Source organism: Eptatretus burgeri, chromosome 5, assembly GCF_056783735.1.
Source record: "Eptatretus burgeri isolate ZD-2024b chromosome 5, Ebu_testis_v1, whole genome shotgun sequence".
Classification (NCBI taxonomy): Eukaryota; Metazoa; Chordata; class Myxini; order Myxiniformes; family Myxinidae; genus Eptatretus; species Eptatretus burgeri.
The window spans coordinates 66,390,770-66,415,574 of NC_140965.1; the positions used below are offsets into that span (position 1 = coordinate 66,390,770).

Consider the following 24,805-nt stretch of genomic DNA (forward strand, 5'->3'; position numbering starts at 1 on the left):
GTCGGTCTGTCAGTCTATTATTGAGGAACTACTTAATTCCTGAAATGTATCGAGTAGTTTATGCTAACACGTATGGGGGGGTGCTGTGGGGTCAGACGAGGGTGTGGGGGTGGGGTCGGAGGGGGATGTGTTACATGACCAGTTCCTCTCCCACACCTGTGCTAAACCTGTTAGTGGAATAAACTTATTGTTCCCACTTCATAGTCTGTCTCTTTCTAAACACATTACAGTGGTTATGAGGATGTCTTTATGCATTGCCATTTTGCAAGAATACACAGTGGGGAAGGATTGGGAAGACGAGACTGAAATTTGAAACTGTACTTTATGGCCAACAAAATGGACACTGATGAGGATGCTGAAAGGTGGCGCACTGTATTACTAACTGTCTGCGGTGCCCTGACATACAGCCTCATCAAAGCTCTTCTTGCTCCGACCAAACCTTGACAAGTTCTATGAAGAGCTCGTTCTTTTTCTTGCGTATGGCAGATTTTGGCTGCCGGGTAGTTATCATTTCTTGGAGCGTGCCTATGCCACTGATGCTGTGCCCAGTACACTGGTACTTATTTTGCCAATCTCAGAAGGATGACAGGCTGAGTCAACCCCACCTGGTGTTAATTCAGCAGCCAATTGAGCTTGAACTCAGGACCCTAGAATCCCAAGCCAGCCACCTTAACCATTAAGCCAACACCAGACTAAGAGCTCGTTAATCTTGTTAAAATAAATCATCACCCTAAACCGGGTAAGATGGTCTGGAGATATAAATTGTATATCCATATATAAACTCCGATGATGACTTACCATCCTGATGATGGTAAGTCAGCATCAGAATTTGCGGCCGATTTACGCAGACTCGCCGACCATTGTGAGTTTGGAGACAAACTCGAAGAAATGTCGCCTGCCTTTTTCATCATCGGGATCAATAACGACTCGATTCTTTGTTGACTTCTTACTGAATCCTATTCCAATCTTGTGAAAGTCATGGAAATAGCCAATGCATGTATGCAGACCACTGAGAGCCTGCGTGCCATCTCTAACGAGTCAAATGTTATTCACCAGGACCCATCTGTGAACAAGTTAACCTTTGCTAACAAGCATAAGTGTCGTAGCACTCATTCTTCAAACCTGAAACACAGAAAACAAAACATTCAGGGAAAGAGCATTTGAAGAAAGGGATAGGCTACTCAATCAGAGCCAGGGAAATTCCCCTGAGATGTAATACATCCCATATAATTACTGGTAAGAGAAGACTGAAAACCCTTTCGTTAGAATTTGATAAATGTTGGGTGATTGCCTAACAGAGGTTTGATTATATAGAGACAATTTATTGATTTTACGCCCTTCATTTTTTGCCGCCATCTTGGATTTCAGGTTAAATACTGATCAGATCTAAATTTTATTGACACCAGTGGATTGCTGATCCATTAAAACCATGGACCAGAACCAGCAATTGTGTTTTTATCACAATTATTGAAGAAGTTGTAGCTGTTTTAGTTATTTCAAAGCCTGGTGGTGGCCATCTTGAAAATGACTGTTTTAACCATAGACTCCGATAGAGAAGGACTGGAACCTCACGATCTCGGGGGTTGTAACTTGAGTCTTAAGGATTAACTTGAGTCTGGGGCTAAAATGACTTCTGGAAGGGCTAGAGACACGATCTCGGGATCCATATAGGGGTTTTTGAGGACGGCGAGTTCAATAGTGTCATTTTCAACACCACTTGAGGTCATCTTCAAGGTCAAAAGGTCATATTTCAAGGTCAAATTACTGAATTTTGGTATTTTTTAGCCCGTTTTTGTGTCTAACTCATAAACGGTGAGAGATGGCTGATTGTAATAAGATGCAAGTGTGTAGAGCTGTCAAACTTTGATATTTATTGTCATATATCGTATTTGCATAAACATTATATGCATGTCACAACAATATGCCTATTACAACTATGTCTATGTCTATCACTAGCTGGAGAGCTTTTCTTGCCTCCTGAGGCATCCCAAAGCTTTTTCTTTGTCACTTACATTGAGGCACACGAGCTTCCTCATTTCACCTTCCTTCTGTCGCAGCTGCATCTTATGTTCAAACCTCTTGATCGTCGCCGATTTGATACTGATATGATGATTTTCGCATTGCAGCTTCACAACATATCACCCAGTACATACAAAATGATTCGTCGATCCGGCTTAATCATTCTACCATCACCAAAAAAGGTAAAACAGATGCTTGCTCGTAGTCAGCAGGACTCCAACCTCAAAACCTTGCTCGACCAGCTTAAACCACAGCAGTGTTTGGTCAATTTAATGTTTGACGAGGTAAAGCTGGTCGAGACATTGAGATTTTCTGGAGGGCATGTTGTAGGATATGCTCAAAATGCAGCAGCGGGTGGTGAACATGAAATGCTTGCTTCACATGCTATGGTTGTTGAAGTTGCCTGCCATTTCGGTGGTCTACGCTATATTCTATGCATTTTGCCCTGCAAAAAACTAACTGCCGATCAGCTGAAGGAACTCCTTATCGAAGCTGCTTCAGCTGTAGTTGGTGCTGGCGGTACTGTGATTTCTTTGATATGTGACAATTGCAATACCAACCGCAGTGTTTATTCAAAACTTGGAGGACCAGGAAGTTGCCAAGTGCTGTCAATTCAAGAGCAATCTATGTTCTTAGTGTATGACTACGTGCACATCTTCAAAAATGTTCGCAACAACTGGATTACTGTTGATGGCAAGACACTCATTTGTCGTAAATGGTAATGAGTACAAAGCTTACTGGAGTGATATTCAGAAGGTTTATGAGATCGACCGGGCTACTCCTATTCACTTAACCAAGCTGACGCACACCGCTGTTTTCCCCAAGCCCCTTCAACGCCAGAGCGTACCATTGATATGCCAAGTGTTCAATGACAAGACTGTCGCTGCTTTAAAGACCTTCAAGGATTCACTGGGCATCAGCGGAGGCACAATCATCCTCACCCAGATAATGAGTGAGTGGTTCAAGATGATGAACGTGAAAGACCATTTCTCAGCTATCCATCTGCGTGACGAATCCAGACAGCCTTGGACAGCAGACTGTACAAGTTTCACTAGGCTGGAGCAGGCCTGACAAATTATATCTACCTGCGCATGGCTAGGAGGTGGTGGTCGTAAGCTGAAGCTAACTCAGTAAACTGCTGAAGCCTTCACTGTGTCCACACGTAATAATGTGGATGCTGTCAAATTGCTTCTGGCAGAGAAAGACTTTGACTACGTTCTTCCTGCTATATTTGCAGATGAAGCCTTGGAAAAGTTTTTCGGCCAAGCCTGGCAAAGAAGCGGTGGAAACTTCTACATTGACGTTGTTGACATTATGGCTGCAGCTAAAATTGTAAATTTGCAAACACTCATCAAGCATGACATTATACCCGAATCTAGTTCTCGTGTGATTGATTGCGACAAGAACTGTACAACTTCCATAAATCTAGATGAGCGAAGTGAACTCATTGACGAGATTACTCCTCAAGACACTCAGGATCTCTTGGGGTCTGACGATGCCCTTAAGCATAAAGTAGTTTATTTGGCCGGACACCTTGTTCATAAATATGGCGAAAGCACTAGTATGGAGGAGATCATTGATGATGAAGATGGTAACGAGGTGTCATCCGAGTTTCTAGATAATTTGAATAGAGATGGATTGAGTATGCCCTGGTGTGTTGGCGCAGTGGTTAGGGCAGCGGCTTGGGATCCAAAAGGTCCTGAGTTCAAGCCCCGTTGAGCCACTGAATTAATACACCAGGGGGTTGACTCAGCCTGTCATCCTTCCGAGGTCGGCGAAATGAGTACCAGTGTACTGGGCCGGTGTATACCCCGGTTAAAATAGGTATGCCATATCCCTGTGTCGTAAGAGGCGACCAGGGTTGCGTCAGGAAGGGCATCCGGCGTAAAACCTGTGCCAAATCACTATGCGGATCATACGGATGATCCGCTGTGGCGACCCCTAACGGGAGCAGCCGAAAGAAGAAGAAGAAGATGAATTGAGTATACCGACTATGTCAACCGTCTTTTTTGTACATAATGCCTATAATTTGTATGACAAGACTAAAATGCGTTGCCGATTTCATTTTGCTGAGCTGTTCTCCTCTGTAGATGCACCTTTAGCTTGTAGTAATGCTGCATGTACTACTTTTGCTAACATTCTATTGAAAGCTCATGTCCTCAATGTAAGTGACAAAGAAAAAGCTTTGGGATGCCTTAGGAGGCAAGAAAAGCTCTCCAACTCGAGATAGACATAGACATAGTTGTAATAGGCAAAGTGTTGTGACATGCATATAATGTTTATGTCATACGATATATGAAAATAAATATCAAAGTTTGACAGCTCTACACACTTTCATCTTATTACAATCAGCCATCTCTCACCGTTTATGAGTTAGACACAAAAACGGGCAAAAAATACCAAAATTCAGTAATTTGACCTTGAAATATGACCTTTTGACCTTGAAGATGACCTCAGGCGGTGTTGAAAATGACACTATTGAACTCGCCGTCCTCAAAAACCCCTATATTGATCCCGAGATCGTGTCTCGTCAGATGATTTTGCGGATGTCAGATTTTGGTAGACTTTTTTTGCTATTGATCAGTATATCCAGTAGGAATGAAAACCACTGAGAAACCTTTTGTTGCAATTTGTTGTGGGTTTGGTGGTTGTTTGTCATAAATTGACCCGACTAATCATTAGTCGAAACTCATTGGAATCAGTACCTCAAACAGCAATGTCTTCTCTCTGATTTTTGTACCTAATATAAGTATGATATCTGATCGCAAGGCTTTGTTTTCGATGTTCACGCTCGATTGGATCATTAGGTCGTACGTGAGCGGTACTTCGATGTTTTCAGTGATGACTTTTGGTTCATTTTTCCACAAATTTTCTGAAACTGGAATATCAAGGTGTCACTCTCACCCATCTCGCCCCCCCACCCATCTCGCCCCCCCCATCTCGCCCCCCACCCATCTCGCCCCCCACCCATCTCGCCCCCCCACCCATCTCGCCCCCCACCCATCTCGCCCCCCACCCATCTCGCCCCCCCACCCATCTCGCCCCCCCACCCATCTCGCCCCCCACCCATCTCGCCCCCCCACCCATCTCGCCCCCCCACCCATCTCACTCTCCCATCACCCCGCACCTGCCTCCTCTCTCTCTCTCTGTCTTTCTCCCCACCCCCTTTCTTGTACCAAGTGGTGAAGCCACAGGTTGTATTTGCTAGTGAGAGAATATGCGTTGTTTTATGTACAGAAAGCTGCTGTCTTTCCTTCCTGAATGTGTGCCGAAAACCATCATCCTTTCATACCCTCTCACCTTTCATATGTCTTACTTGTGTCTTCAAAGGATCTGATAGACCATTTGGCATAATTTGTGAAGGAAATGTGACTTCGACCCACAAGATCACCCCCGTCCCCCACCAGTATCATCTGCGAGAAAGGTCAGGGGATTCCCCACGCACAAACTGCACCCCGAGCCAATAATGGCTGAGTCTGGAGGGTCCAGTGACGTCACGGCTGCAGGTGGGGGCATGGCCAGAAATCAGGTTGATATAGTTGAGGTCCGGGGACCAGGTGGTGCGTTCTGCGCATGTCCAAACGACCCCCGAAACTCGTCGTGTGTTCTGCGCATGCGCGAACGACCCCGAAACTCGTCGTGCGTTCTGCGCATGCGCGAACGACCCCCGGACCTCGTGGTGCGTTCTGCGCATGCGCGAACAACCCCCGGACCTCGTGGTGCGTTCTGCGCATGCGCGAACAACCCCCGGAACTCGTGGTGCGTTCTGCGCATGCGCGAATGACCCCCGGACCTCGTGGTGCGTTCTGCGCATGCGCGAACGACCCCCGGAACTCGTGGTGCGTTCTGCGCATGCGCGAACGACCCCCGGAACTCGTGGTGCGTTTTGCGCTGTTCGTACAGTGGTGGTAAACCAAGAACTGCCTCTTATTCCGACACCATCCCGGGATAGGCCCCTCCCAGTCGGCTGAGGGGGTGTGGCTAGAGGGAGGAAGTGACGTGAAGGGGAGGGCTTTTGGTCGGTTTCGCCGAGAGAGGCGTGCTCGTGGAACGACAGAGAAAATGAGGACCTCAGGTTCAGGTCCAGTTTGGGAGACGTGCAAAACTGCAGTCGGTTGAGAGGGTGCTCGTGTGTTGAAGCGAGAGAAACGAAGGCTTCGTAAAAAGAGTGCTGTGTATGAAGAACAGTCGGGTTCTCGAGGCATGCTCAGAGTCGCTTCGAGGTGAGCGAACAAAGGCTTCTTAAAAGGGTTCGATGTGTGGAAACAGTCACTCTCGAGGCGTGCACATGTTTTGGAAGCGGGTGAACAAAGGAGGGACAGTGTGGAATCTGTCGGTACAGAAACAGCAGTCGGCTTTGAGAGGCTGCCTGCACGTGGAGTCGACGATCGACTCGTATGGAGAGGTGATCGACAGGTTCGGCTTGTGTCTGGCCACGGAGCCTCCGTACTTACTTCACGGCTCGACACGTTTGTCGATCCGCCCGCGGAGCTCAGCCCCTCGACTTGGGCCTTGTCTGGAGAACGGGCCAGGCCTGGATTTGTATGCTGGACCGTCAGAGATCAGCTGAGGCCTATCGTCGACCTTACGCGGGGTCAGAGCATGCGAAGACCGCGTGCGGTGCGAAGGGAGCAAGCGTAAGCCTCCTCCATTTCGCCACGCGGCACGTTCGAGCGGGAGCTCGAATCCGTGGACATCTGCCTGTTGCGAGCGACATTCGTGCTTTTTGACACGGTCCTCTCGTCCATGAAACCTCACCAAGTACTCTGTCTTGTTTTGCATGCATGCTGTTTGTCTTTGTCTGCACGTGTTGTACAAGGCATATTTCGGTAGCGACCCCCTCAAAACCTGTAGACCGTGGTTCCCGAGTTAAGAACGGGTTGAGGATTGTTAATAAAACCATTGTCATGAATTTTGCTTGTGTTGTGATCCCCGATGTTCCCAAAGAAATCTGGTTAATTCATATGAAGTTGCCACTATGGATAAATTTGTGGACGAGCCGAGGAATAAATCCGCCCAAAGAGGAAAAAAAATAACTGCTGAAGACTGATTGCCGTTACCGCTCGAATCCCGACACCGCGGAACCCATTAACAATTCGTGTCCGGAGTGGATTGAGAATCCCTCCGTCGTGAATCTTTAACACTGGCTGTCAGGAGTGGGACGACGAACTCTCCGCTTCCCCCTCCGTAAATTTGCAGAACACCAATTGTTAACAATTCGTAGTCTGGAGCCAGATATTTGGACCAGTGGTGCATTTCGCACCCCGGACATTGGTTACAAAAAAAAACCGGTCCAAATTTGATTTGATTTTATGCTTGAGCGAATCGGAGGAAAAACTTGCAAATAATAAAGAAAATGGAGTCGCAAAATGGCGGCGCGGCTCCATCTCGGCGCGACACGAAGCGGGTGTGGGTTATTATAGCACAACGAGCCGCAAGGCACGAATGAAATGCTCCCGCCCCCCGGTTCAGGCCACATGGACACGGTATACGCCGGGGCAGACGAATCGGGACGCCAGCGCATACATTGGCAAGCTTCAGACTCAGTTGTCGGAGGCCTTGGAGCGGTGGAGGTGTGGTGATGACTGTATAGAGGAATTGCATTCGTTTGCCATTGAATTGGATGAGGTTCAGGAGGATTGTGTACACGGGGAGTCACAACAATTGGCCGATGCACAGGAACAAATGAAGGAAGAATTGTTGGAAAAGTCGAGACAGTTCAAGGAACAACAGGAAGAAATGAGGAAAGTAGAGGGAAGTACCCATGAGTTGGAACAAGAGAAGAGCAAACTGAACAAAAGAAAAGAGGAGGAGCAAATTAGTAACTCTCAGGATAGGAAGAATGGGAAACAAAGCTGGAAGAGGAAAAACGGAAACACGATTTGGAATAGGTAAGATCAAGCAATCAGATAAAAAGAGGGGAGAAAAATCTGGAGAAAAGGAAGGAAGAATTGTTGGAAAAGTCCGAACAGCTTCGGGAATTAAAGTCCAGGGGAAATGAACTGGCAAGTGAACGAGAAATTAGCAAGGGACACGGTAAGAGAATGGACGAATGGAGAAAGCAAGAATGCAAAAGAGGTGAGGAGATGAGAGAGGAATTATGGAAAAAAGCTTCTGAGTTACGGAAACACCAAAACAAAGAGACGGAATTACAAAACGAGCTGAGGATGTTGAGAGAGGAAAGAAAGAGAACGGAGAATGAAACGACAAGGAACCACACTGTGCAGATCGAACAATTAGAAGCCAAGGCCAGATTAAAGAATGAGATGCAAGAAAGACTAGTGAAGGAACAATGAATGAGACAGGAAAAGGAAATCAACCAAGTGAAAAACGATGAGATTGGAGAAGGAAGAACAAGAGAGACACTGGGATAAAAAACAAAAAGAACAAGGAATGAAAGAGGAAAAGGAAACGACGAGATTGGAGAATGAAGAACAAGAGACAGTGGGATAGAAAACAAAAAGAAAATGAATTTGAGGTTGACCAGCTAAAGGAGAGAGCAAGGTTGGAGAATTTGGAGATGGTGAAAGAACAAAGAATGAAACAGGAAAAGGAAATCAACAAATTGAAGGAAGCGATGAGATTGGAGAATGAAGAACACGAGAGACGGTGGGATAGAAAACAAAACGAAAACGAATTTGAAACTGACCAACTAAAGAAGAGAGCAAGGTTGGAGTTCACGGAGATGGAAAAACTCCGGAAAGATTAACGAACAACTAAAAAGGCTCGGAGAGGAAGAACGACTCAAATGGAAAAGAAAATGGAGCCAGGAAGTAGAACAGCACAATAATGTGGGATGTGTAACGTCACCACAGGGAGTAATGTTGGTGGTGCGGAACTTGATTGACATCTCGTCGGATGACACCACAATTAGAGCAAACCCTGGTGATTGAGACATTGAGGGAGCATGCCGGGTTGTTGACGAATGAAACACATTTTGAGCAGGTCCAGCATGTGGAGCTGACAGCCCCAGAGGAGCATGGCGAACCGATGATGAGCAACCTGCTGGAGAGAAGCGACCGGACAGAGGTGACTCTGGAACGAAGCGGGTACGTGGGCACATGCATACATTGTGCGGACAATGAGCTTAAGGTAGAAATTGAATTTTATTTTAATGAAGAGCCTCTGTCCGATGGGGTGCACGTATGCGTGACCCATGAATGTGTGTGTAGAGTGCCTGTGAATGAATGCTGTGAGCCCAGTCCAGACTACAGTACCGGTATGTGCTGCCGAGGCTGAAGTGTGTGTGGGCATTCACCTGGCGGTCGAGAATGTAGCCCTGGAGTGTGAGGCAGTTGGTCAGTACACAGGCAAGGTTGAAGGTGTGGAAGGTCAACACAACCTTGGAATGTGTGCAGCCTTCTGTGTGTGGGAGTCCTGAGCATGGGATGAGTGACATAGGAAATAGGTTTGAGGTACAAGGGGAAATAGAAATGCCACCAGGACAGAACTTGAGCCAGGGGACGGAAATCATAATGGACAGATCCGCAGCGGTTCTTAGAGTTGGAGGTGCTGCATCCAGGAGCAGTTTTAGATTGGATTTTAGAAATCCAATTTAGAAATTGGATTTTAATTTCTCTGTCAGCCTCACAAGAACTTGAGTGGAGTGCAGATGAGTGGCAGGCAGCACTGGCGTGTCACTTGGTCTTCAGACCTTTCTGAGCACACGAGTGGTTTGGCTTGCTGAATGGGGTTTATCTGTCTTCAGGGAGTTACGGAGAAGATGGGGAGGCCGTTCCACCGACTGGGGTTTACCTGATTTCCGTGAACCCTGGAGAAGAGGGGGAGGCTATTCCACCGATTGGGGTTTGCCTGATTTCCGTGAACCCTGGAGAAGAGGGGGAGGCCATTCCACCGATTGGGAGTTTACCTGATTTCCGTGAACCCTGGAGAAGAGGGATGGCTATACCACCGATTGGGGTTTGCCTGATTTCCGTGAACCCTGGAGAAGAGGGGGAGGCCATTCCACCGATTGGGAGTTTACCTGATTTCCGTGAACCCTGGAGAAGAGGGGGAGGCTATTCCACCGATTGGGGTTTGCCTGATTTCCGTGAACCCTGGAGAAGAGGGGGAGGCCGCTCCACCGACTGGGGTTTACCTGATTTCCGTGAACCCTGGAGAAGAGGGGGAGGCTATTCCACCGATTGGGGTTTGCCTGATTTCCGCGAACCCTGGAGAAAAGGAGGGGGTAGATCACAGCCCCCATTGAGGGGTGACCCCTTTGAGCCGTGGAGGAAAGACGGCGGGCTCATGTAATGGGTAATGAGGGATTCGTTACCTCACTCCCCTTCCAATGAGCCAAAGAAGTAGGCCATATGGGGATGTGAAAATCTTGATTGAGAGTTGTACCGAAAGTGAATGCAGATTGAGAGATGGCAGAGGGCATGGGAGTGGCACGAGTGGATTTGGGTGATGATTGAAAAGGGTCGTGGAGACATTGCAAGCAGAGCGTTAAACACACCTGAAACTAGAGGGGAGCACTCGGTAGAATGCAAAACCTCTGCCACTAATACTGCTGGGTCACTTAAGTGAACCTGATATCCTATTCATTGTAGGTCAAAATGGATCAGACTCTACTTAACCACGATTGAATCAACTAAACTAGATCGACACGCATGTAGAAATGCCCCCCAAAAAAATCAATTTTTTTGAAAAAAAAGGTGCAAAATGTTTTTTTTTTGGTTGGAAATCACTTAAAACATGTAGAAATGCAAAAAGAAATTCAAATATTTTTCAAATAAAATCGAAATTTTTTTGAAAAAAAGTTGCAAAATTTGTTTTTTTTTCTCGAACAAATTTTTTTTTTTTTGGTTGGAAATCACTAAAAACATGTAGAAATGCAAAAAGAAAAAATTCAAATATTTTTTCAAAATGGCCACCATAGCGGCCATATTGGACTTTGGACCAAGTCCAAGATCTAATGGCATGATCCTTGGACCATACCTAATACCCCACCAAGTTTCGTCGAAATCCGTCGAGGAGTTTTTCCGTAATACTGTCACAAACAAACTGACAGGGGGGAAAACAATTAACCTCCGTCCATCTTCGATGGTGGAGGTTAACAAGTGGATGACAAAGAGTGGCTTGTTTGAGGAGGGATTGAAATGCCTGGTTGGAGCCATGCAGAGGTTTCATGGGACTGGTGAAGAGATTTTGATGTCTGGTTTAGACTTTTGGAGGTGGACGATTGGGGCAGTGTGGAGGGGGCCGGCGGACGAAATGGATCGTTCGTCGGATCCTGGCTGCGCTCGTTGGATTCTGGTTCGTGTCCCACCGTGGTGGGTTGTGTTGGAGCACTCGAGCTGGGGATCCCCATTCCCTTCCGCGGACTCCGAGCTCCACAAGTGTAGGTCGGTAAAACCGCACAAGGCTGCCAGGTACCCGACCAAACTCAAACCCTCAGCTTGCCTATCCTCCGCGGCTGGTGGGTCCGAATAAAGGCCAGTTGGTGCGTGTGTGTGTGTGTGACCAGCTTAAGTAGAACTGCATAAGTGCCTTGCTTGTTGTACATTGCATTTTAGTCAGTTTAACCTGGCTCTGTGTCTCCCTCCCTGATTATTATTTGTAAAATAAACCCTCTTGTTAAATGTCCCAGCTCGTTTTCTGTGCTCTCATTGGCAGAGCATGGTTCGGATTCGAGTTATAGTGAGGCCAATTGTGCCGTAAATCGTTATTTGGGCCGGCACGGCTTTAGTAATTCCCACTCGGTTACAGCGACTCGGTTCGGACAAAGCTGGCTGAGGGTGTGGCTTCCTCGGTAGTTTAAATCGCGTAGTGACAGGTATTTTGGCAAAAGACGAATAACCCAACGCTAGACGGTTGAAATATTGGCGTCCACGATCCATTAAGCAACCCATCAACTTTAGAGTTGTCTGGGGTGACGACCTTCAATTCCGGGTGTTCGGTGGGAGATAGCCCAAAGGCTCCATCTAGCGGTCATTCCTCGCCACCGAACCCAGCACAACAACAGTATATAGTTTTGGCCTCATCCCTCAATGCAGAAATTGCTTCAAAATTCTCATCCGGATATTCACTAAAAATCGAATCAATTCATCCTGTCACACCCAACTTGTACACAAAGGTTTTTCCGAATCTGCTCACAACTTTACGATATCCTGCAGACGAGAGTGAAAACAGGCCTGGAACTGATCCCTGTGACAGCACCACCCCCCACACGACTTCATCATTAAATCCACCAAATTACTCCACCAGGCTTCCCAAGCGAACAACCTTCATTGTCACACCCCATCAAATGTCAAGGATGTTTAATTGCATCATGCTGTAGCCGAGATAATCCAAAGGACTGGTGATACGATCAATGATGAGCTCAGACTGTCAATTGTTGCTTTCAAAGGAAAAACTTCCAGCATAGTAAAAGGAATTTTATTCGTTTGACAAACTGCATTTCCAAAAGTTAACTTTTATACCAACCAGTTTGGATGGTTGCAGAAGTAAATCTTAAGTCAACTTAAAACAAAAGCACCAGATATCCATGGAGCCTCAAATGAACACACTGAAGTTGTGAATTAGTAAGAGGAAACTTGGTTAGCAGAAGAGGGGTGATGGAAGGATTTTGGGTCAAGTGAAAGTCAGGTTGTACTTGCAGTGGTCTGTGACCCATATGGGTCACTCAGCTCCGCAACCACCTGAATGTTTCGGGGATGACATCAGGTCCCGGACACACACACCTCTCAGCCAACCACACCCCCAACTGGATTACATTCTAATGTTCACGAACTTCCTTGGGAGCAAAATCTTAGTTGGGCTTTCATTGTAAACCAGGAGCCCTGCATGCTTAGCCAATCAAGAAGCAAGGGTTTGGTGTTGGAATGGCACTCCCACCCTCCATCAATCCTTTTATACTCTTCCTCCTTCCCCAAGGCAATCTTTTGATAGCCAAGAATATGGATAATTGGAAAGTCCAACATAAGAAGCACCAGCTATCTCAATCTCATCTCCAACAGCTACAAGGATTTAAGGAATGTTGTTTCATTTTGTACCCTCAGTCACCTCAACAATCCAGGTTAACAACAGACAAGGCCAAAAAAAAACAAAAAAAAAAAAAACACGATTTTAGACTTTAATCAATCACAAAACATACTCGTTGTTTAATGTCATTCACAAAACACTTTCGATAAAAAAAAATGTTTTAGTGTTGAGGTTATTTACCCAAATGTAATAGCGTAGAAGGGCACTGTGTTTGGGAGTTAGAACTAGGCTCAGTCAGTGAACCCAAGACAACAGAAACCTTCAAGATCAAGGGACGACAACAATGACGTCATGCATTGCGCTGTGGCGTTGCATTGGCAGCACAGTTGGATTAAATTAATGAAATAAAAAATACCGGGTTCTTTGGGAACCCCAATCAAGGAAACCTGTGGTGTGATTATGGACCATTAAACAGGGACTGCTGGAGACTCACCTAAGCAGGTACTTTTGGAACAGAAGCATGTCGAGATGCAGTTCGAGTCACGTTTTATTTTAAATCAGACCACCTCACATCAGGAAATGCATTTTCAGAATGAAAAACTTCATCTGATCTCGTAAACAGACATTTTAATCCTATGATATTCTGGGATACTGTCAACTTAATGGTCCACATATCATTCAAACTAATTGGGGGTGGAAGGGGGGAGGGAGGGGGCAGGAGAGGCATCGGTACAAATTACATTTTTAAATTAAAAAAAAAGAAAAAAAAAAAAAAGAGAAGAAAAGCCCGATGAGTTTAAATATCTGACAAATACAAACACAAAACCAAATCCATTGGATAACAAAACATGTAAACAGGAAGTATTTCAGCAAGAAGCATCATTTATTTTATATACATTAAATACACAAACCATCGTGTGAACAGAGTAAGGGGTAAACAAAACAGCACCCCCCCCAAAAAAAAGGGAAAAAATAAAAACAAGCTTTTAGATGCAGTTTCAAAGCAAGGCTTAACACCAACATGGCACAAACACCATCTTTCACTTTAATGTCGAAGTCGAGGCTCCAAGATGAGCCCATTCGGAGGTTGAGAAATCATTGCTTCCCAGTGCACAGCCCACAATAAATATACACCTCGATTCAAAGTGGGGAAAATACCAAAAGGTCCAAGTGGTTGCATGACCATCGAGATACCAGCATCGCAGACTGAACCAGCACGCTCAGTTACCATGAGATGAGCAAAATACAATTCACCAGGAGCCTGAAGCAAAATGCTTCACCAACACCACTGGTAGGGATGATTCGGGGCATAGTTTACCTGTCAACAAGTCACACATTTCATATCGAGGTGAAAAGTCCAATATGGAAAGCATTGCTGAGCTGTTCAGGTTGGTCACTGTATCAAAGCCTCACCGACATTTGGAGAAACATGACATGCTGGCATCAAATTGATGACCTGCTACACAACGCAAAAGCCAAAACGGTTCTCATGTGGAATCGTGATACAAGCGCATTACCTTTTTGTTGAAATGGCCTTGGGACACCTTCATTTTAAAAGCAATTTCTCAGGGTCAAGTTTATTGCTTCACCTAATAAGAGGGTGCAGCAGGACATTGAAAGGACTCTTGAGTACCTAAAATGGCAGTTCATTAAATACTGCTTCTGACACCTTTTGGATGGTACAGTTTTCATAAAGGTTAAGACAAACGTGGTTGCTACCTCGCCCCTATCCCAGCACCAAGCTGACCACTGACCACTGTCCGTCACTTGGCAAACACTGCACTCAATGTGCAATGAAGTTCATACATGGGGAAGGGAACGCTGCACCAAGCCTGTCCTGTCAGTGAGGACGACCGCAAGCCTCTGCAAGTGGATAGGCCTTGGCATTGCTGTAGCCATTTATGTACCCGTTTTGCCTCTTTGTATTCCGCCCTGTGAGAATGTCCTGGATGTGCTGAACAATCAGATTGATGGCCACTGCAGGAGAACAAAGCCCAGATCAGGAAGGACTAGAAGGCCAACGGCAACAACAAAAAAAAAAAATCAACCATTTCACTTACAGTTGGTGTCACACTTCATCGCAATCATGACATTTTGAACAAGGTGCAAACCTTTAAAAAGGCAAGCATCAAGAACCATCTCACTTTCAACTTAACTTGGAATCACTTTTCATGCCACTTGTTGGAAACTATAAAATGGAATGAGCAATCTGCACAGGTTTTAACAAGGAGGTAAAAATGCTTGTTGGATGGTGTGCTCAAGGAAAGAAGGTGAAAGCTTCACAACTTACCCATGTTTTCCACCCCACGAGGAATTATCACGTCCGCATATTTTTTAGTCTGCAAGAGACAGTTGACATGTTTGACACTGGAACACCAGCACTTGGGTATTCTCACAAATGCAACAAGCTTTGGAAGCTGCAACAAACTACATTTGGTGGACTTTTTTATTTTTTTACAAACTGCATAATACACTATTAAAGGCTGCACCACCATGAGCAATGCAACTGCACTCAACACTGCATTTGTCGCATATACAGTCGGTCCACGCTGATAGTTTCATTATCAAGTCGCTGATCAATTAGAAAACACTCAATTGAAGTCGGTCACCGTTCATTATAAAGTAGTTTTACCTCTAATTTCGGAATGGTTTTCCTCATTTTAATAAAACTACAGTACAAACTGTACCATAAATACTGGTATACAAGCCCAGAGTACGTACAGTACAATTGACCTTCGTATAACAAACATGGAGGATGCATTCCTACAAAGGGCCATGTTATTCGAAAACATGTTATACAGGCAATATTTAACATGTTTTAGAAAAATAAAAAAGGGGGGGGAAGAGATTTCAACTTAAGGTAAAACGATAAACAATGCAGAAATAAAAACATTAAATTACTTTTTAATCAGTTATGATTGGGGTTGGGTGGACAATTTATTGCTTGTGGCAGGCTCATTCAGGTGGGGGTAGGCTGTCCAGTTGAGGTTGGAGGCTCAGAGGATGAAATGGAGGCTGATTCACTTGAGATTAAAAAAAAAATTCTGAAGAACTTTATATTGGAGACTAAAGTGGCTGCCTTCGTTTTCTGCTCATAGGCATCCTTGTAACATTTCAGGACATTATCCATCTCCCTCTGTACCTTGGAACCTAGCATAGTCAGGACCATGTTCAAAGATGGCCATGGCTTCAGCGACCAATTTGAAACCTTTAGCTATGACCTTCGTCATGAGGGTTTTAACAGGCACAAGCTCCTCAAGACTCTATCCTGATTCCTCTCTGATGCGCTCCTCCAGAGCTTCACTGCTCAGCCCCTCTGTGCGAGAAGCAAATGCTCATCTTCGTCGACATCCTGAAATCCCACTTGCAGGGCCATGTCCACAATCTGTTGCCTTTCTTCACTGACTTCAGTCTCCATGAAACCTCTGAACTCAATCACTGCTTCAGGCCAGAGTTGGAGATGAAGATCAAAGTGTGGCTGGACATGCTTTTCCAATGAAGTCCAGTTTCAGAGGTTAAACACCGAGCTCAGTGTGCAACTTCCATCCGCAATCACCCACTTGACAGCTGGAAATTGTTAGGCAGCAGCATGATCTGCAACAGCAGCAGCTTCCCTCGTCAACTTGAGATTGTGGAACGCATGGGTGGCAGCATAATGCACTGGATCATTGGTGAGATCACCAAACAAACTCAACTGCTCTTGAATGTTCATTCCAGACAAAGACATGTTCTGTTGGTTCTGAGACTCTATCCATGTGGTCAGCATTTTCTACATTTTCTCAATAGCATTAGGCCAAAATATTGCAGTTCTGGTAACAGATTCGTTGTTGTCCGAGCACCCCACTAATTCTATCACAGTTGTAGCCTGAATGGGTCAATTAATTGAAAGGATTTAAAGATGTTGTTCCCGCTATGAAGAAAGTTATCCTCGGCTTGGCCGAAAAAGCAGGTTTCGATGAGGTGGAAGAAGCTAACGTCACACAATCACACAGGAAGAGCTAACCAATTAAGATCTGAAGCAATGAGAAAATATTAGAACATATATATATATATATATATATATATATATATATATATATATATATATATATATATATATATAAATAAAATTCAATCTATTAAAATAATATATTTATTTGTTAATTTTTTTCTTCACTTGTAGTCGACGTGAAAATGATGTCTTTTGTCTGATAAAAATTTTTCCCTGGAACGGAACCTCCCAACCCACCCTACCCCCCCTCCATTTTCATTAATAATTATGGGGAAATTGGATTAGCTTTGTCACATTTTTAAAGAATGTAACCACAATGGGAAGCAATGACCAATTGCACCAGACATCTGACACCCATATATTTATGTGACACCATGTTGGGGGAAATTTGTATCACTTCGTGTCATTTTACACTTCATTACATAAGTGAGCTGCATGTTACCAATACCACCGCTGATAACTACCGGAAGGCAGAATTCCTCGAAGGCTGGTTTCACGAAGGTCGTATACTGTGCCAACACCTGCTCCAAGTCACGGCCACGCTGACCGATGTCCCTGAGAACTGCACATGCACAGAATCACTCATTGGCTCGAGTCTGCCACCCACTGAACTTTAGATGCAGGAAAACATCCAGCAACAAAATCCTGACTTCCGGTGGAACAGAACATGAATTTAAAGTGGGTGATATGTACCTCTGCGTGAGAGGCGAGTGTCTGCATCCGTGTCCACAAACAACTTCATTTGGAACATGTCGCGTATTTTCTGCACATAGAACAGCAGGATTCCCTCAAACAGGACGACATCAGCTGGAAAGAGCATCACACTCTCAGGAAGTCTACATCACACACAAGAGGAACTCGGTGTTAACAATCAACATCATTTTCAATGCAAGTTTCATCCTCATTTAATCACATCTCACTTCCAATTCATTTGTAAAGACAAATGCTAGCCACGGCAGTTCTCCACGAGCAGGTGATGATACTGTTGCTTCTCCATGAGCAGACACCACATGACACCACAGGACTATACGTGAAGGGGTGGCAGTATGGCCTCAAGGTATGTACTCACCTCAAAGGTCTCTCACCGAAGTTTAAATCCTAACCCAGCTATAAACCGTCATCCTGATGTCTCAGGCAGGATGATTAATCAATGTATGCGCGCCGTCCCTCGGATGGGCGTTAAGGCCCGGTCACACCTTGACGTTTTAGCCAACGTATGCCGATTTTTGAATTTTTTTTCTAAAACGCTGGCACACATTGAATACGTTATGGGTAAGTTTTGATAACATTGAGAGCATGCTGAAAAACACTGCCATACGCCGTTGTACGCTGGCTTTAAACATTGTACTTTTCAGTTGTCCTAAAATTTTTTCATGCTTGAAATTTCACGACGTATGCCGGCGTATGACTCACACGTTCTGCTACGCTGGCCACAAGTTGTATGCACGGTCTGCGATCGTTGACAGACGTCACCACATGCTACTTGTAAGTTAATCATAAGTTGAGACACGCCGAGGTAATGTTTAGCGTACCCGAAACTTATTTCTAACCTATGATTAACGTGTTGTTGGCACGTTACGCGATCGTTGCCACACATCGACAGACGTTACTTTTAAGTTACTCATAGGCTGAAAGACGTCGGTATAATGGATCGTCCTTGCGTCAGCGTCCACGGCCACGGCCAGGACACTTATTTGCAGCATTCTTCAAACTTTTCTTCGGCATGACGAGGATGTTCACACTTCGATGTCTAGCTTGGCTATGATTCCAATTGTCCATCGGCAGCGTCTATTTAAAATAGTCGAGTTTGAGCGTTTTAACACGTTCAGAAGAAACGCTTCAAATTTCCAAACCCCAGCGTCAAAAAACAAAGGCGAGTGACAGCAATTTAAATCGTTCATTGTAAACAATGAAAATAGTTGAGTGGTACCGTTTAAAAGTCGTTGAGTGTAAAAAAAAATCCAATTGTTGAGCGCAAGCGTCTACTTTCAATAGTGGAGATGCAGCCATTTAAATCGTTGAGTGGCAGCCTATGAATAGCAAACCCCACGCACTGGCAAAGATAAACTGCCGCACGATATGGATAAGTTAGGCTATCGTTGGGCATAGTTTGTGAACGCCGGCTTCACGATAATTATTCGTTGGTATACCGTATCTATAAGTAATCAAAGCGCTCTATGCACATTATTAGTTCATTGTGCATTTGTCCAACCCGTTATGAATAGACCTAAATCGTAAAAACAAGCTATAGCTCATTGTTGAAAAAGCCCCATAAAAAATTAGCCGCGAAAAACTTCGAACAATGGTGAAAAGATGTCTCCTACCCGTGGACACGCGGACGCAAGGACGATCCATCATAACCCCACCCTCCCCCTCACACTCTGCCAACATGAACAAACTAATACTGATACTAATACTGATACTGTTACTGCTGACATGGACATCGACTCGAAAACACTGTTGGGTTCCCCTTTTATGAGCAGCATTTTTATATACCAATTCCCAAAACCGCTGGGAACACGTCTTTATATGGCAGTTGTAACCTAGAAACACGTTCATTTTTTTTTTGTCGACCGGAAGACGTCATTGGAATACGTCTACATACGTCGATGTGTGTTGGGACTACGTAAAGAATTGGTTCAAAGCACGTCAAACATAAGTTAGAAATAAGTTTCGCGTAAAAAAGACATTACCGCGACGTGTTTCGACTTATGAGTAGCTTATAAGTAGCGTTTGTGGACGTGTGTAAGCGTCCACATATCGTGTGTACAACTTATCCCCATCGCATGCGGAACGTGTGTCATACGCCGAGTACGTCGTAAAATTTTGAACATGTTTAAAATTTCTTGACGTAATCTACTTACTACGACGTATGATAGCGTACTTTAGCGTTCTACTCACGTATACCAAACTTACTCATACCGTATTTGACGTGCCCCAACGTTTTAGACACATTTTTCTTAGGTCGGCATACGGTGGCAAGATCAGCAAGGTGTGACCGCGATGTTGTCACTTCCATTTCCACGGCAGTTATGATTCGAATCGTTGTGCGTCAGCCTTTTAATAGGCTACGTCACGACATCGTCAGCGATGCGTGCAACGCGCTATGCCCAAGTTAGACTATCGTTGGGCATCGGTTGTGTAGGCCAACAACAGGTTCAGCATTCGTTGGTACAAGTTATCTATAACACAACGAAACGTTCTGTGTAGTTACCAATGCATTATACATAAGACCAAGTCGCTATGAATACGTCCGAATCTTGAAAAAAAAAAAAAACATCAAAAGTTCAACGTAAGCCAGCGTTTTACATACATTTTAATACGTTGCCATCGCTGGCTAAAACGTCAAGGTGTGACCGGGCCTTTAAACAGGCAGCCCGTCTGAGGGCATTTAAGGGTGGACGTGAAAGATCCCACAGTGTCCTTCACGAAGAGTGGGCAAGCCATCGCCAGCACCATGTCCATATTCCAAATTCCTGCCCTAACCTCCAGAGGGCATATCAGCAGCAGCCGTGCCCACAGCCAATGACGCTACAATACAACCTTGTGCTGCATATGAAAGAAGACGGCATAAATTGGTGACACTGTACTCCATCAATCATTTCCCTGTTCAAACCCAATCCGACAACCCTTTGAAGTCAAGATTGTCACCCCAATCCTCTATGGGCACCCATCGTAATCTTTACCGATTCGTCCCTTTCCCAATCCTCAAGGTACAACTTTATTACCTCCACCACCGAAGGTGAAGGTGGTGACGTTTTCACCCCTTTCTGTCCATGTACAGGATATCTCAAAAAGTTGTGGATGGATTCGGATGAAATTGGTGGACAGGTTCAGTACGTGACAAGGACGAACCGATTAGATTTTGGTGAAGATCCAGATCAGACAAGTAGAATTTTAAAAGTGATTCTTCACCATTGAGAGATCGGGCCAAAAACAATATATAGCACATTTCAAAAAATGTATTGGGCCCGATATGTTACGATTGATCAGGCATTACAGGGTGGTGGTGTTACATTACCCCACCAAATGCCCTTTTAGTTTTGAAAGATCTCATTATAATGACTAGTGGTAAATACTGGTATGCACACAGACTGAATGCACATCCTACCACCTACTTCCATGAGCCTAAACCTCAAAAACAAAAATAAATATTGCTGCAAACTTGGCTGGTGTAAGGGTTTGGGAGAAGGGGTGGGAAAAAAATAATAAACGAGAATAGCACTTGTTAGAGTGCTGTCCCTCCACCAGGACGAACAGTTTACATTTTGCATCCCACCGATAGGCTGGATCTGCATCTGCACCAAAATCCAAGCTTGCTCTCGTCACCAAACCAACTCATCCACCAGGTTATGTCAAAATCCATCACCCCACAACTTTTTGAAACGTGCTCGATACAATTTTTAGCCCAATCTCAATGGTGAAGAATCACTTAAAAAATTTATCGGGTCCAGATCTTTACCAAAATCCAATGCTCGTCACAATACCCAACGCGTCCAAGTTTCATCCAAATTCATCTACAACTTCTTGAGATATCCTGATCACAGAAATAATACTTAAAAAAAATAAAAAAACAATTTTTACTCAAAACATGCATCAAATGGGTATTCAAACAGGAAAAACCACAGTCCAGTAAACAAGTCATCAAAATGTTCACCAAAAGTCCCCCGAAAACTTAATAGGTTACGAAGTCGATCTGAAAGGCAACGTCACCGACCCAATGACACCGAAGTTGATCGGAACACTTTGAAGTAATGTTCCATTTACGTGTCGAGTTTAAAGAAAACCCGATGCCTCTTGGTTTGCCAGCAGTGGAAAGGAGACTTCACCGACAGAACTAATAGCTTGGACTTGGCAAGCACGTTACAAATACGATAATTAGATGCTGCGCCGTCTCCATCCGTCGGTTTGCCTCACTCGAGGTGCAGGAGAGCAGCGCATCTTGGCAAGCCACTTAAGGCATGGAAAGCACACGAGCCAAAAGTGGCATTTTACACAATGTAGAATGAAGCATGCCAAATCTTGCTTGGTCACCACCTAACTCGACCACACAGGCAGGATAATAGAGCTGGAGGAAACTGTACAAACGATCTTTAGGTGGCCCAAATCCGTTATAATAAAATATCACCCAATAGCAGGGTTGCAGTTTCCTATGGTGTAGCCATACGAGTCTTCCACGTCATGTGGATCGATCGAAGGATGCTGTGCAATTACAAAAGATAACCTTTGAAAAGACCTGGCCAAAATTGGCCGTTCGATCAACCCGTTCGATTCCTGGAACAAATAAATAAATTAAAAATAAAATCACACCAAATAAGACGTTTGGAATGTTCTAAAACGTCTGGAGGATATCTGGAAGGGAACTTTGCGATCGGACTTAAAAGGAATAAGCTTGAGCCAACGCCATGTGCGAAGGAGATACAATTCGTTACATGCAAAGACAGGGGATGGACGAATAAGCTTGCCTGGAGTGTGTGACAAAATCATAGGTGGGGATCTGCACGGGCTTCCCAGCAATGACGTCTTGTAGAGTCGTGTAGATGAGGTCATTGTCAAAAGCATCTGTACAGGAAGAACAGTCATCACAAAACGAGGGAGAGACAAGGTCTGCACTGTGATCACACCATGGTTCAAAGGGTTGTGGCTAAAGCCAACAGCAATGGGCTTACGAAGCAAGACTACTATAGGTAGTGCTTTTTTTATTTCCAACTTCAAGTCATGCAAGTGCTTCATGTTAGTGACGATACGAGGAAGGCACAAGAGGAAACTTTGTCCGATACCAAACTACAGGTTAGGGAAACATCTCAAAACCACCAATGCTGTATCTACGGCAGATACCAATCATTGTCGTCATTTACAAACAGGACACCGAACCCTAACAAAAACATGGGCAGGTAACCATACCGGCATTGACACACTAAGGATACAGTGGATCCACCAAGTCGGGCAGACAAGCAGTCAGACAAAGTACGGGACACACTGGATCTTTGAGCCACGCAGACAGGTCACCAAAAGCCAATTTACAAGGCACGGGACACACTGGATCGTCGACCATGCGAGCAGGTGCTCCTACCCGGGTGATCGAAGTTGTACTGGCCCCGGTCCGCCTTCATTTTCTGTTCGGGAGTCAGCACTCGGTAAAAGCTATCCTGGCTCAGCATGGCAACCTGGCGGCTTTGCTGTTCCACCTCATTCTGTCCCAATAGCTCCATTATCCGTCCACATACAGAGGACTGGAAAGGGAGAAAAACTTTGTGGGTTTATGCAGACAACTGTGCAACTTGGATCAAGTCAAAGTACCTTCTCGTGCCAAACGTCCATTTTAAATCACCTGGACCAAAAGTAACAGAATTATATATATATATATATATATATATATATATATATATATATATATATATATATATATATATATATATATATATATATATATATATATATAGTGGTTTGTTATAATCACATATTGAGCACCGAATGGCCACCACTCCCCCCATATCACCCTCCGTTACTTTAAATTTTAAAAGAAGATTCAAGGGGGGGAGTGGGGGAATTGGTGCTTCCCCCCCTCCAATCCTTGGCTTTGTCATTGAATCATTGGAGATAGAGGAAAGAAAATTAAATAAATAAAAATTCCAAAACCTCAATAAAGCAATCACTTGGTGACCCACTGGCCATCGCATGCTTCAGCAGGAAGTTTTAAGTTACTCAAACGCAGAGCGCTGGGAAACAGCATCGCTTGATGCAAAGGCTCCGGCCAGAACTTGGGAATAACGTAATGACGTAAGAAATACGCAGTGACGTGTACAAGGCGAGCCCACGTTTCCTCTCCGCCCCCAATTTCCATTGGATACGCTGTTATGGCGCCAAAACAGAGTAAAATTACTTCTCTCAAATTGGTGGCGCCGAAACATCTCAAACAGGAAACGAACGCACTAATAACCACTGAAATTGGAGGGTGGTGGTGGTGGTGGTTAAAGGAAAGCAAAGGACCATTCTGACTTTTGAATTCTTCCTCCACACACAAGAGTGAACAAAACGTTCACAACCAGAAGTCTCACCTTCGCAAATTAACAAATAATAAAATAAATAATAATAAGGGACTCCAGATATGGGATAAAATAAAAGACAGGAGAATGGGAATTTTTTTTTTTCAAGATTTCGAACACGTGGATCGTCTCGATGATAAATCAATAACTCAAGTGCGGTTGGTCTGCAGTAAAGGAGACAGCCGGCTGGGATGGACCCGGCTAGCTCACCTTTCCACTGGCCGAGCCCCCACTGACTCCGATCAGCACCGGCAGCCCCTGCCCTAAACAGCAGCCTCGGTCCCCCGCCATATCGCCAACGTGAACGCCTCGCTTCAGCCACGTCTTATATAAGAAAGGGCGAGGACCCTGCGCTAAAGCTGTCCGAGGCGCGCCTGCGTTGGCGCACATCCAGGAAATCCCACAATTGACGACAGACGCACTTCATTTGTCAAAGGACGCTGCTAACATTTAGTTTTCTAGCATGTCAGCGCAAACCGTTTGTGATCATGATGGGAATACAATATTAACGGACTCTTGTGACAGGCGAATGCGCCGGGCAGGCTTACGGTGCCGAAATAGGGGCGTGTTGATTTGGGGGCCTTTTTCCGCCTCCCAAGCCTTTCTATTAATGGCGGCACGGCGTGCTTGGCTCTGGTGTTTGGTGTGGAAAGCTCACGAAAATTATGGCACAGAACACAGCAGATACAAGCAGAATGAGAGTAAATTTACGCTTTTCCTCGCTGTGTGTTTGTCCGTGATCCTTGTGCTGTGTCCATCCCCTCGTCTTTGTTCTTTTTTTTTCTCTCCTGTTTCACTGTTTCCTTCCTTGGGTGAAAGC

General features: G+C 44.8%; 1 protein-coding gene across 3 annotated transcripts; it reads right to left on the reverse strand.

Moving 5' to 3' along the window:
* Positions 1-13,477: 13,477 nt before the first annotated feature.
* On the reverse strand, positions 13,478-24,348 carry UCK2 (uridine-cytidine kinase 2). Of its 3 annotated transcripts, none has more exons than XM_085882185.1 (7): positions 24,196-24,348; positions 23,013-23,172; positions 22,405-22,501; positions 17,633-17,775; positions 17,404-17,501; positions 15,239-15,287; positions 13,478-14,925 (listed from the first exon to the last, which is right to left on the reverse strand). In XM_085882185.1, the coding sequence occupies exons 1-7, from the start codon at positions 24,274-24,276 to the stop codon at positions 14,789-14,791; spliced, it is 765 nt and encodes a 254-aa protein (XP_085738311.1). In that variant the 5' UTR covers positions 24,277-24,348; the 3' UTR covers positions 13,478-14,788. The 3 variants fall into 3 exon arrangements, with proteins under 3 accessions (XP_085738311.1, XP_085738312.1, XP_085738313.1); XM_085882186.1 differs by having other exon boundaries at positions 13,478-14,957; XM_085882187.1 differs by lacking the exon at positions 23,013-23,172 and having other exon boundaries at positions 24,196-24,297.
* Between the last annotated feature and the right edge of the window lie 457 nt (positions 24,349-24,805).

Excerpts from the sequence above, each read along its gene's own strand:
- UCK2 (XM_085882185.1), bottom strand. The coding sequence starts at position 24,276 with ATGGCGGGGGACCGAGGCTGCTGTTTAGGGCAGGGGCTGCCGGTGCTG. Across the intron at positions 15,288-17,403 it reads TCGAGGAATTCTGCCTTCCG|ACTAAAAAATATGCGGACGT; the intron begins GTAGTTATCAGC and ends TGTCTCTTGCAG. Across the intron at positions 14,926-15,238 it reads TCGTGGGGTGGAAAACATGG|TGGCCATCAATCTGATTGTT; the intron begins GTAAGTTGTGAA and ends GTTCTCCTGCAG.